Source organism: Mustelus asterias, chromosome 1, assembly GCF_964213995.1.
Source record: "Mustelus asterias chromosome 1, sMusAst1.hap1.1, whole genome shotgun sequence".
Taxonomy (NCBI): Eukaryota; Metazoa; Chordata; class Chondrichthyes; order Carcharhiniformes; family Triakidae; genus Mustelus; species Mustelus asterias.
The window spans coordinates 140,430,604-140,445,021 of NC_135801.1; the positions used below are offsets into that span (position 1 = coordinate 140,430,604).

At 40.8% G+C, this 14,418-nt stretch overlaps 1 protein-coding gene and 1 pseudogene across 4 annotated transcripts in view; one reads left to right on the top strand and one right to left on the bottom strand.

Moving 5' to 3' along the window:
• The window catches only part of LOC144511345 (dynamin-like GTPase OPA1, mitochondrial pseudogene), a 440,815-nt pseudogene that overhangs the window by 52,734 nt on the left and 373,663 nt on the right, over positions 1-14,418 (top strand).
• LOC144498425 (urea transporter 2-like) overlaps positions 9,059-14,418 on the bottom strand; it is a 67,471-nt gene continuing 62,111 nt past the window's right edge. For all 4 annotated transcript variants that reach the window (XM_078219538.1, XM_078219521.1, XM_078219511.1 and 1 more), the window contains 2 exons: positions 13,132-13,181; positions 9,059-9,838 (listed from right to left, as the gene is read on the bottom strand). In XM_078219538.1, the coding sequence (XP_078075664.1) occupies positions 9,671-9,838; positions 13,132-13,181 (218 nt within the window). In that variant the 3' untranslated portion in view covers positions 9,059-9,670. The remainder of the gene's footprint in view (positions 9,839-13,131; positions 13,182-14,418) is intronic.

Here is a 14,418-nt window from a genome sequence, read left to right on the forward strand (position 1 = left end):
TGAGCAGATGCAATTATTCAAAAAGTCAGAAATATATGGCAGTGTGCATAACCATAGGCTGATTACATGGCAACGATAGTGCGCTCTGCACTATAACAGCATGTATGAGCGTTTATATAGTAATGTTTTATGCATTTGCTGCATTGAAAACAATGTACAATTGAATTATTAATTCATTATAATTTAATACATATTCATTTTTTTCTGTTTGCCAACTTGAAACCACTGCCTCATCTTGAGGGTTGCCTCCCCTGCTCTCAGGTGTTTCATCCGATTGCCTTTTTCAAGTGTGAGGCCATAAAGTGAATGTTGGCAAAGTAATTGACCATGGAGTGTGAAACACCTATCCAAAGCCTGTCCTCCCAATACCTAACTCAAGCAAAATTTCCAGCACTGGGTAGAGGTCAGAGTTACTGACCCTAACTACCCTAACTAGTACTGTCGTTGAGATGATCTAACTACATAAAGACAAGGAATTGAACTTGGGACTTGACAGGATTGCATTGCTCACTTCCACACTGGAGATTGAATTTATCTACTGAGGCATTAAGGCAGCTTTAATAAATATGCCTTTTCTCTATACCTCAAAGTTGATTTAGTGCACAGAACATAGAACAGCTATTGCAAAATACATTACAATCTTTTAAAATAAATAGCTTGTGTCAATTAATTTTAACTTTTGCACCATATAGTTAAATGCAATTGTAATGGAAACTTGCTTAAAAATGTCAGCCCGTTGGGATGAAATATTGTTCAGAGTTAACAATGTAAATGTACATTAAAAAGTCCCTCGTACAGTCAAGCAGCAACCAGTCCTCATATATATGAAGAATCCAAAATACACTAGATTAAATGGCTGAGTAACAGTAGAGCCAATGGATTAATTTTATTCTTTTTAGTATTTTGGCATCTGCAAATGTTATTGTGTACTACAGTCTGAATCATTTGAATGCACAATGTTATCTGACTTCACAGGAGCCGTGGGAAAAATGCCATGCTTCTAATAAAGTGCCTTTCTCACCCAACAAGTACAATTTGCTTTTATTTCCAGGAAAGATACACATTTAATCCACTTTCTGTTGTTATGAGATGATATTGGACTTTGATGCAAAAAGGCAAGTATAATTTTACTCATATTTTAAAATATATTGATTGCAATTATGACAAGGAATTTCAAGATGTCACATCATTGAAATTATTTCATTAATTAATATTAAGTTCAAATCTGTCAGTAATTCAACACAAAGAATATGCCAGTTAATGTAATTCTCCAATTCAAGTGTTTTTTTTCAATCCACGTGCTTTTGTTCAGTAATTGTTGTTCATTACACTTGTACCAGGATAAGTTTGGGCACTGACATTATGAGGAGAATAAGATGACCATTGTGTACTCTGATCTCTAAGCTGATAGCATAATAATGAGGCTTTGAGAGCAACGTCATTGGGTTCTTTCCTGTCAACTTACACAATGGGAGAAAAGAAGCAAGATAACTATTTGTACTTTTTGTAAAATGAAGTAAAATTTGGCAATTCTAGAGCCTAAGATATATCTGTCCAACTGAATCTTTGAAAGTGATTCAACTAGTTGTATTTATCACTATGTTTGGGTAGATGTAGTATCTTGCAAAGACAGGTGACCACCAAATAGGTTAATGAATGAATGGTTTATCAAGGTAAATAACTATGTCCAGAGAGTGATAAAAAGGCTACCGTACTCCATGACTCCAGACTCTTGCAAGGAAAACCCATGCTCAGCTCCAGGATTCTCATGGCCTGTCTCGGTTAGCTGAACAGGTCATTTGACCCTCTGAGAGCTTGTCCCTGAAATGGGTACGCTACCACATTCCCCTCCCCTCCTTTAAGTTCTCAATGAACACATTTCAAAAACAAGTGAACTATTTACAATATTATACAACAAATAACACTCAGTCCCTTTTAAGGTTAAGTCAATCTGGGGACTTCCTGATCCTTCAGGAGCATTTTAATTCACTAGCAGGTGCTCTGGAAGTAGTGGTAACTTTGGTTTGAACCTCAATGGGTGGACTCTCAACTGCGAAGGTGCATCAGTGCAGATAACTTCTCCAGCTCCTACTGGAACACTTTGGTGTCAGATTCCAGCATCCGCAGTAATTTGCTTTTATCCTACTGGAACATTACTTGGTTCTTCCTGGGGTAGTGTGCTGCAGCATAACTTTCATTCAGAGCAATATCACTGACAGACATTCTCGGAGCAGACAGCCTCGCTGGTTCTGTGTGCAGTTCTCTCCTTCTCAAATGGTCCAGATGTTTCTTTACCCTTTTTCCTTGGACCACTATTTCGTACAACACTGGGCCTGTTCTGGCCATGACCATTCCAGGGATCCAATTGGGGCCAGCACTATAATTCTTTACATATAACAAATTGTCCTCTTCAAATGCCCTCTCAGTTTTGTTGAGTCGTGATGCTTCTTCTGTGCATTCTGTTTTGTATCTGTCCTCCAGCCAAATTAGGAAATATGAGATCCAACTTTGCCCTAATACGTCTGCCCAATAGTAACTCGGCAGGTGCAATACCTGTGTGTATGCAATCGGGAAATGAGCCAGTTTGATTTGTAGAGAGATTGATGAATGTTTCTTTGTGGCAGCTTTGAATGTTTGGATGGCTCTGTCAGCCAGTCCTTATGAAGCAAGGTGGTAGGGTGCATTTCAAATATCTTGAACGCCATTGGTTCTCATGAAATGCTGGAACTCTTCACTCGTGAAAGCAGTCCCATTATTGGGAAACCTGTGGATGGCGAATGTCTGTCACAATTTTTCAACAGTTGCTGATGAGTTGGTGGACTTAATTTTTGTATGTCCAACCATTTGGAGTGAGCATTTATTATGAGCAGGAACATGGTGACCATGAATGGGCCTGCAAAATCTATGTTTAGTCACACCCAAAAGTGGACCTGGCCACTCCCAAGGGTGCAATAAGGGGCCACAAATAGCAATTTTTGCTGTATTTGACATTGGTCACATTGTTTTACCAGATCTTCAATGTCGGTATCTATCCCAGGCCACCACACATAACCGCATGCAAGTATCTTCATCTTTGTCGTCCCAGGATTGGCACAATGTAACTCTTGTAACAATAAACCTCTGGCGGGAGTGGGAACAACCACCCTTAAGGTAGTCATGAAGAAGCTGCTGTGGTGACTTGCCTATGACCCACCAAACCTGTGGAGCTGCTTCCTTGCATTGGAATCCCCACGCGTGCTGTGCTAGGTTGTGTGCACTCACCACTAACCTGTCCTCAGAGCTCAGGTCACCAGATTCACACCTTTTAGAACTAGTTGTAACTTATGCCATTCTGATATCACACTGACGTGGGATTTAAATTTGACCTGGGGGAATGATTCCAGGTATGGTTATTATGAGATGCAAATTTATTACAATTACATTCCTCAGGTTTGACAGCGGGAAATGTGACCTGCCCATTAACAGTGGGAGGGGACGATTGTGTTCTGGATTAACACCACGGGAAAGCACGTGTAGGGGCCTTCTCATGATATTTTACTGAACATACTCAACCCGACTGGTTGTAGAAAATCCCAGCCCTGAATTCACTCAGTGTTATACTGTGATCTCACTTTGATCAGCCTGGCTTTGTCAGTGGGCTGGATGATGCTTCTTTGCAGGTTTGAAGGCAGTGGGGCAGCAGGCACAGCAAATCCAATGGCTGGCTTGCCCACTGCCAACCCGCCTGCCCCTGCAATCTCACTAATGGCAGGGGTAGCATCGGGGGCCAGCCTCTGTTGTGGGCCATTAATGACCGCTTAACGGCCTTATCCCATTGCAACTGAGTTAAACTGGCAGGGGAGAGGCCTATCCCCAGCCTCTGAAGAGGGTGGCACTACCACACAGCAGGATCCCTAAAGCAGGCAGGGTCTCCCAAGTTCTCAGTCCTCTGGTAGATGTCTGCCAAGGCAACAGTGCACAGCAGTCAGTAGGCTGCCTCTGCCTCTGCTGCGGATGTTGAATAGTGGAAGCTTAGAAAGATCAAGAAGATGCAGTTGCACAGCGTGGGCGTGGGTCTTAATCTCTTGTACATAATGTTGACTAGTGTAAATAAACTCACACCAATGTCACCCTGACAATGGCTACTTGTTCGATGACAGTGTTTCTGTCAGTCTGAAGTGAAAGCTTAGTTCCTGCACAAGATAAAAGCAGGTGTTTCAGTCTAGGGCCTTCTCCCTGTGCTATGTTCAACCTTCCCAGGCCTGCAGATTGATAAATAGTGCAGGGGGGAAGGGAAGGAAAGGAACTTCAGGGCATGGGAAACAGTGCAGGAGAGAAGGGAGGGAAGGGAATCTTAGGTGGTGGACACGGGTCCCTCCATTACTGACTCCCTGGGTTCATTGAAAGGCTCCCCCAAGGTGCAACCCTCCTCCCCAGGTTCTCCTTAACCCCATGGCCTCTCAAAGCCCAGCCCTCTTGCCAAATCCCATTTTCTGACTCATAAAGACTTACAAAGTTCATATCTGTCACTGAACACCTCCTCAAAATCTGAGTGCAGTAAGGGCAATGGCCACTGCTCATGGTGGTGCTATCTGTATTTGAACACTGTTGGCCTCTGATTAGCTGGCAGCTCTATGAGGCAGGAACCCTGCCTTTAAGGTATGGAATCCTGGCTCCAACCTATAAATGCTGTAGGGCAGTCATTCTTTCCCTGGTGGGCACTGACATTTTAGCAGGGCAGGAGTTGGGGACCATAGTGCCTTGTATAATTCAAACCTCTATCTTTCAGATTGGATAATGTAAGTGGTTTGAAGAGAGTCAATTTAGGCACCGTCTTAAAATCCTAGACATTAACAGCAAATTCTACTCTAATTTCTGAATATGTGTTAAATCAATCCATTAATTTAAGTTACATATTGGGATTTTTCAATTCGGCCAGATTGTGAACAAATGGCGCTCACATTTCAACTAACATCAATCATAAAATCATAAGTTTACTTTTAATAAATAGAAGTTGTATCAAAGGAAAGCATATAATAGCATAAAAAAAGCTAGGATGCATGATATTAGCCTGTTGTAATGTGTAAGGCATAAACTGTAATACAATGAAAAAATTCAAAACCAGTTAAAAATATCCAATCATTTTACACAAGAATAAGACTAATAATTTCAGAAGAATAAAAATGACTTCTGCTTGTGTCTCTTTTACATTTAGAATTAGTTAGATCTGATGAAGGATAAAATTACTCAAGAATTGAGGAATCAAGTATTTCAATGTAAAGGTTTCCAGTGGTTGATAGGAAGGCAGCATTTCAAATGCAGCACAATCAGAATAAGTATAATGGACATTTGACTTGTGACGTGCAGAATGTTTACCAGTCTAGGATTGGTCAGACAGAAATGCACTGACATTAATGACTGCGGAGATCATGCTATCAATTGTTCAAAATGGAGACAACTTGTTCATCAAACTACATCATTCTTTGAATCACATCTTAATGAAGAGGTAGAGAAAGAAAGAAAAGGCAGAAGAAAACCCTGCACTTTGGATTCCACTAGCCCATGGAACATTCTGCCCGATGTATTGAAAGTCACATGAGGACGCATAGCAGAAACCTGTGACCCTCAGTAGGTGTTATCCTGGAATTGAGGGACAGCCAGTGACAACTCCATGGTATGGCTATGTATAATCCAAAATTAATCTAATCTTTACCCAACAAACTGCAAGCATCAGCACTTGAAAACCTATGCATACACCATTTAAGGAGACACAATTGTTCAAAAGTCACAAATATATATAAAATAGGATTAGAAATGGCACCTGGGTATCCTTGGGTTAGCATGGACAAGATGGGCTGAATGCCCCCCTTTTATGCTGTATCATTTCTACGTTCTATGTAAGTGTGCACAATTATGGGCTGTTTAAATTCCAAGGATGGTGTGCTCTACACTGACAGCTTCTGTGACTCAGAATTTAAACTCTGATGTTCTATGCATTGTCTCATTGAAAACCATTGAATGATTTAATTAATAACTTATTGTCTACTGTTTCCTCCCTCACTAGCAACCGACTCATCTTGATGGTTGAGCACCCCTACCCCCTCAACTAGCTCTCTGACATTTCATCCCATTGTCCTTTTTCGACTATTGAGAGGAAGTATGGAAACAGAAAATAAGAGCAGGAATAGGCCATTATGTCATGCTCTCCTCATACCCCTTAACACGCTCGAATCTAGAAATGTATTGATTACTTTCTTAAATATATTCAATGACTTGGCCTCCATATACCTCTGTGGTAGAGAATTCCACCGGTTCACTATCTTCTGGGCGAAGAGATTTCTCCTCATCTCAGTCCTAAATGGCCTACCCTGAGTCCTGAGACTGCGGCCCCTTGTTCTAGACCCTCCAGCCAGAGGAAACATCATCCCTGCATCCAGTCTGTCCAACCCTGTCAGAATTTCATACATTTCAATTAGATCCCGTCTATTCTTCTAAATTCCAATGAATACAGGCCCATTCGACCTAATCTCCTCTCATATGACAATTCTGCCATCCCAGGAATCAGTCTGATGAACCTTTGCTGCATCCCCTCTACGGCAAGTATATTTTTTCATAGAAAAAAGTCCGAAACTGCACAGACTACTCCAGATGTGGTCTCATGAAGACCCTGCACAGCTGCAGTAAGACATCCTTGCTCCTGTAGACCATAAGATGTTGGAGCAAAAATAGGCCATTTGGCCCATTGAGTCTGTTCTGCCATTCAATGAGATCATGACTGATATGATAATCCTCAACTCCTTACCCAATTTATCCCCATAATCCTTGATTCCCTTACTGATTAACAATCCGCGTCTCTCAGCTTTGAACATGTACTATTCTCGTGTCCTCTTGCAATGAAGACCAACATGCTATTTGCCTTTATCACTGCTTGCTATATTAGCATGCTTGCTTTTAGTGATTGGTGTACTTGGATGTCCAGGTCCCTTTGTGTTATTGTGCTAATTATAGAATTTACTGAGTTATTTTGGTTAAGGATGTGGTTGTAATTCTTATGGAGGTTAAGACACTGGGATAGTTGCTGTGGATGTGCTAAATATTTCTGGGAGATGGGCTATGATGCTAAGATGAAGGAATGTCCAATGCCAGATACTGTGAGTTGTAATATTGGATGGGCTACTGTGATATTTAAGTGAGATATGCTGGTATATTATTGGAGCTAGTGTTAATATTCATGAGGTTGTGGCTGTGATACTTATTGAGGTTTGTGCTGTGGTGTTTATTGGGGCTTTGATGATATTTATGGACTTTGTTCTGGAATATTAATGAAGGAAGGTGATGTAGTTAATGTCTGTACAATGATATTCACAGAAATTATGCCATATGTGCTGGGTTATTCATGGGATATGTGTTAGAATATTTGCTGTATTGTACTATGAGATTTACTACATGTGCTATGATATTGATTTGGATTTATTCCTTGTAGGTAATGCCCTGTGATATTTATAGAGATGTACTGTGATATTTATATGTAACGTGATAACATAAATGCCAATAAATGTCTCATCATAACCACCATAAATAAACTGGAATGTTCATAAGTTTTTGTTATGATATTAGTGGTTGCTCTGATATTTTTGTGAGATATTCATTGGGGTTCCATGTACATATTAATGGATATATTTTATATTTATCAGGATTTTTGTTAGAAAGATGATATGCCTGGATATTGGAGGGGTTTTGGTTGTGAGATTTATGCAGATGCATTGTGATCTTATCTGGGATGGACTGTAATATTTGAGATTTATGTTGTCATATTTATGGTGGTTATGAGACATTTATTGGCATTTATGATATCATGTTTATGGGAAATGTGCTGGGATATTAATGAGGATGTGGTCTGTTAATTATGGAGAAAATGTTGTGATATCTGTGAGGTGTTACTGGAGCATGTGTGGGGATGCATTTGTTATTCATTAGGTTGCACTATGATACTTATGGAAATTTAATATGCTAATTATGGAGAATATGCTCTGATATTTGTGGAGGATTGCTTTCATGGCTATCAAGCATTGGAACATTTATGGTTTTGCGTCATGACATTTATGGGTGATGTCTTGCAATAGTATAGCAGATTCACTACTCAGTTTATTGGGGTTCGTACTGACGTATTTACAAACAGGTTTTGTGAGATGTATGGAAGGTTTGCTTTGATATTTATGCTGTCTGTGCTGGGCTAATTATTGAAGTTCATGCTGATATTTATGGTAGATGTCCTGCGTTATTTATTGGGTTTGTGCTGGGACATTTACGGGGATTAAATATATGAAAGGTATGCTGCGGCTTATGAGTGTAGTTGGATTTTTATGTGGAACGTATTGGCATATTTGTTGGTATTTTTGTTGCAATATTGGGGGCTGGTACTGTGATGTATATACGGATATTGTACTGTGCTATTTACGATGTGGGAACTGTGAATGTGACAGTCCCTTGGCTCTGGCAGCTGCTGTAATATTCTCCTTCACATGTCTCCATGAAAATAACAAATAAAAATGAAAATTATTTTCAAATTCACACTGCCACTGGCCCCATATATCAGGGACTAAGAGGTTCACTGATTAATTTTAATGTATGGAAAAGCATAGTGTAACTTTACCACAAAGTTGGAGGCTAATGGGAAATATTCCTGTGGTGGCTCACTGAAAGAAATAGTCACCTTGTACTATTCACCTGACATTTATTTATAAAATATATATCCATCTTATAAAAAGTTATTAGTGATTTGGCTGCCATCACTAGTTAACAGGGCAATCCTACTTTGTTGCCATGAAACCTTCCAAGCTCTTCCTTCATCTTTTAATGATTATGTTTACTTTAATGAATGGAAAATTGTGGGCAGTGTGCTCACAATTTCCTAACGTACAAGTCCAGCAGCACAATCTTACAAAATTAGCCACCGTTATGGCAGAGATAGTTAGAACACAAATTGCTACATTTATTTTGAACAACAAATTTTAAGTTATTTTTTATTGCAATGTTATTGCATAAACTACAATACCGGTACTAATTGTACTATGTTAAATATATAAATATTTTGCCATATGATGGCATAGGAAGTCACTCAGTTGTATTAAAACCACTATGAAAAGCTATTATCCACACGGACTGCAGTGATTCTAGAAAGCAGCAAGTAGGGACGGGCAATAAACATTGGCCTTGCCAATGATGTCCACATCCCTTGAATGAATAAGAAGAACAATATCAATTTCAATTATGTACAACTGAGTAAGCTGAGTAATGTCCATCCATGGACACTAGCCAACCATCACAGTATTTAAGTGACTTTTGAACCATCTCAAAATGGGTTCTCTATCCAACCCAAACGATCATTCATATCCAAAAATCTATTAATCATTCTGATATTAATCCTGAAATTGATGTTCACCAGTTTGTACATCTGCCACCCTGGTAAGCCGTTGTGAGTTAACCTGAAAACAATTGCAAGTCCATATATTTCTGCTAATCAAAAATTAAAAACTTCTGACTTTCAGTTAACATATCAGTACTACTGAATAACAGATAAGCATTTTACCATATTCACTGTATGCAGAACTTAATTTTAAGCACAGGTTCAAAACAAAGACTTTTCATTCTGATTTTTACTTATGTTCCTCATCCAATACCATGTTCCTATTCATTCATATTGTTTAAGTTTCTGCATCTCCTTGTAAATCTTTCTGTTCGCCTCAGGAGAGGCCACTTTACTGAGTGGCAATTTATAAATGGCTTTGTTGTTACTGGTCATCAGTAGAAACACGAGTGTGGAAAGGCAGAAAGGCCAAGTGCCTGCAGGTAATCCAAACTGGAAAAGAACACAAAATCAAAGAGTTACACAGCACAACAATACAATTTTAGCAAAAACATTTGAAGTCTGTACATATTACACAGTGGCTAGCACTGCTGCCTCAAAGCGCCAGGGACCTGGGTTCGATTCTCGGCTTGGGTCACTGTCTGTGTGGAGTTTGCACATTCTCCCCGTGTCTGAGTGTGTTTCCTCCCACAATCTGAAAGACGTGCTGGTTAGGTGCATTGACCCAACAGACACCGGAGTGTGACGACTAGGGGAATTTCACAGTAACTTCATTGCAGTGTTAATGTAAGCCTTGTGTCCAATAAATAAACTTTACTTTAGGGTGGTACGGTGGCACAGTAGTTTGCACCATTGCCTCACAGCACCAAGGATCGGGTTCAATTCCAGCCTTGGGTCACTACAATAAATGGCAGAGCCATCAAGAGTATAGAAACACAGAGGGACCTAGGTGTGCAAGTCCACAAATCCTTGAAGGTGGCAGCACAGTTGGAGAAGGTGGTGAAGAAGGCATATAGTATGCTTGCCTTTATAGGACGGGGTATAGAGTATAAAAGCTGGAGTCTGATGTTGCAGTTGTATAGAACGCTGGTTAGGCCACATTTGGAGTACTGCGTCCAGTTCTGGGCGCCGCCCTACCAGAAGGACGTGGAGGCTTTAGAGAGAGTGCAGAGAAGGTTTACCAGGATGTTGCCTGGTATGGAGGGTCTTAGCTATGAGGAGAGATTGGGTAAACTGGGCTTGTTCTCCCTGGAAAGACGGAGAATGAGGGGAGACCTAATAGAGGTGTACAAAATTATGAAGGGTATAGATAGGGTGAACAGTGGGAAGCTTTTTCCCAGGTCGGAGGTGACGATCACGAGGGGTCACGGGCTCAAGGTGAGAGGGGCGAGGTACAACTCAGATATCAGAGGGATGTTTTTTACACAGAGAGTGGTGGGGGCTTGGAATGTGCTGCCAAATAGGGTGGTGGAGGCAGACACGCTGGCATCATTTAAGACTTACCTGGATAGTCACATGAGCAGTCTGGGAATGGAGGATACAAACGAATGGTCTAGTTGGACCAATGAGCGGCACAGGCTTGGAGGGCCGAAGGGCCTGTTTCCTGTGGTGTACTGTTCTTTGTTCTGTCTGTGTGGATTTTGCACATTCTTCCTGTATCTGTGTGTGTTTCCTCCTGGTTCTCCGGTTTCCTCCCACAGTCCAAAGATGTGCGGGTTAGGTTGATTGGCCATGCTAAATTGACCCTAGTGTCAGGGGGATTAGCAGAGTAAATATGTGAGGTTACTGAAATAGGCTCTGTGTGGGATTGTGGTCGGTGCAGACTCGATGGGCTGAATGGCCTCCTTCTGCACTGTAGGGATTCTAAGATGTTTGGAGTTGCACAACAACTGCAATATCATAAATTCGGGGGCGGGGGGGTGGATTGTTTGCTCCCATTTTTATCGGGCGGGATCAGCATCGGCGGAATCAACAAAGGGAGTGAAAAACCTCGCGACAGGACCAAATCGCTTTTCACAATGATGTAAGGCTGTTGGGACCAGCAGCTGCAGTTCCGCTTTTCCTGTCTGCTGTGACACTCTGCATATTTTAGGGAAAATTCCACCCTGCGCCTTTTGGCTAAGCCACTAAATTAAGATCTGCCAGACAATTTTTTCAAAGAAGAGCAGAGTCAAGTCACCCTTGTGGTTTGTGGTGCAATAAGGCAGGGAACCTCAGTTCCATTAATGTATATCCTGCATGATGTGGGAACTAGGGATGCTTTTCCTATCCTGGACAACCATAGGTGCAGCAAGTATTGTTAGCTCGAGGTTTTTGAGCTTGAGCAGCAGCTGGTGTTACTGCAATGCATCTGCAAAGCCAAGAGCTATATGCGAAGACAGATCTCTGTTGGGTTTAGAAAGTCCAACTAGTTTAGCAAATATGGGTTCTGGAGTGTGGTTCGGTATGTAGATGATGCATGAGATACGGAAATGTGTGTCCTTCTCCAAATCTAGTTGTGCAATGGAAGCCCCAAAGGAACGTCTATCCAGCCACAATTTTTTTTTGTTGGAAGTGAAATTGTAACAGGAAAATAATGGCTGAAAAAAATGCAATTGGATAAAATCAGGCTCAAGCAGTACTAAAGAATGAAGCTGCAATAAAAATGCAGAAATTAACATGGGCTGGAATTTTCTGGCTGTTCACTCCAAAGGCATTCTCTGGTCCCGCTGCAGTGAACGGAGATTTGGCTTATCAAATGGCCGAGTGAACTTGAGGGGCTCAATGGGCTGTTCCTGCTCCTAATTCTTATGTATTTGTCATTCTTGTATGTTTTATGTGCAAACCTTCAATCTGCTGGGGACATTTTAGAGTCTTGATGAGGGTCCTGGGAGTTTGATGGCTTTTGGTCCCTTGAGTTTTTCTAAAACCTTTTCTCTGTTGATATTAATTACTTTAGGTTCCTCACTCTGATTAGCCTTTTGGTGCCAATCTGTTTAAGTTGTTAAGAAATCACTATGATCAATAACTTCAAACTACTCCTGCAATCAATATTCAGGGTAGGATTTTCCGGCCCTTCACTCCAGTGGGATCTTCTAGTCCAGTTGAAGGTGAACCCTGCAGCAGGGTGGGCGAGCCATGCAAAACTCAGTAGACTTTGATGGAGCAGCAGCTAATGGTGAGCCGCCTCCGCTGCGGGAAACACACCGTGCAGAGGCTGGAAAATCCCAGCCTCAGTTTAGCACAATCTGATAATCTTGCAATAATTTATATAAAATTAGCTGAAATGACAGAAAAGGTCAACCAGATAGCAATGTTAATTTTTCTAACTGTTAAATTTTCAAAACAGTTCCCTAAAGTGTGATCTGTCCTTAAAAGTTTGGCAGGGTACTTTGCTTTGTCACTGCTTTTTAAGAGAGCTCATTTTATACAAATGACAAAGTAGATGCCACCTGGTGGTAAGTTATTTAAATTTCTGTTTTGAAAATACGAAACTAAGGGCAGGGCTTTCTGGCCCTGCTTGCTGCCTGGATTGTCTGGTCCCACTGAAAGTCAATGGATTTTTGGCTGGGCCAGCAAATCTCCCACAGCAGGTCCTGCTATGAAGGGGCTGGAAAATCTCAGCCTAAGGCCAAAATGAAAAAGTCAGCAAAAAAATTAAGGTAGAAGTAATTGTGAAAGCCCATTTTAGAGATAAAGAGTAGAAATGCAATTCAAAAAATGCTTACGCATAGATCAATTTTATAGGAAATGTTGCTATTTTAAGGTGCATCTGAAGTTTTTGACATTTCATGCTTGCAACTTACCACAGCCATCATGTTCATCAGGGCTTCTCCTAAATATGCACAGAAAATTGCTATTGGAGGAGATTGAAAAAAAAATCGTAAGTATGATAGACAATGCTAGTTTTCTATAATTAGAGTTCAATTCTTGCGTTCCACCGAAAATGTCTTGAATACTAATATTTACTTTGAAACAACATGTGGTGCGTTGCTCCTTTAAAGGCAAGATGAATCATGGTTAAAGGTGAATGGTCCAAATCACATTGGTACTAACTAAACTGAATTATTTTTTTAAAATGACAACAAAACTTGAAATCATTTGATGCTAAACTGAAAAGAAATTGGACACATTATTCTATGAGGAGCTGAGTGGCCTCCCCCTCTGCTGCAACAATTCTGTGATACTATCAGATATATGCAAAACATTTCCGGTCTTATTAGTATCTTTATTGCAACAGTCTTTCATTATATACAGGATTTCGAGGTATTCTTTCATCAAAGACTTCAACAGAATCTAATCTTCTCACTCTGGAAAAAGATACATAAAGCCGTCCATCTCCAAAAACAGACCGAGGAATACAATTACAAATTTTGTCAAGGGTCTGACATTTTCACTTATTTATGGCCATAGAATATTGAAGTCTTATTGGAACTGTATTTCCTGAGCTGAGTCAGGCACTGGTGACTGAAGAAATCGAATATAATTTTTCTTAAATGGCATCATGGAATTTTTAACTGATGCGACCGGACTGGATTCCACAGCTCTGCCATCATTCTGTGAAAGCTGTAAATGATTGGACAGTCCCTCTTCATGATCTCTCTTTAAACTGTTGACCATTCAATCTCTCTTTCTGGTCCCCATGCCAGCTGACATTGCAAATAATTCCCTTTCCTCAGATACATATTTGCCAGAATTTTACTGCCTCGCCTGCCTGAGGCTCGCAAGATCCTGCCTGAGGCCAATGGAGAATGTCATTCTGCGAGCCTCGCCCGCTCTGATTCTGGGCGGGTGAGGCAGTAAAATTCTGGCCATTTCTCCATTGCAAATTTGCTGCTATCATTCTCTCCTCAGAAATCCCTCTCTCTAACTTCCCCTTCTCTCCAAAATTCTTGAACATGTTGCCAACTCCCAGATCCATGCCCATTTTCCCACATCTCAAGGTTTGCTGAAATGAAGCAGGCACACGGTTAAATTAGTGGTAGAATACTTGATGCTGTTTTGTTGCCATATGGTCATCACAACCACTCACATGTTTGAGTTGGCCAAGATATAGCCAGAGCCAGGTGGGTCATCATGAATAAATGTCAATT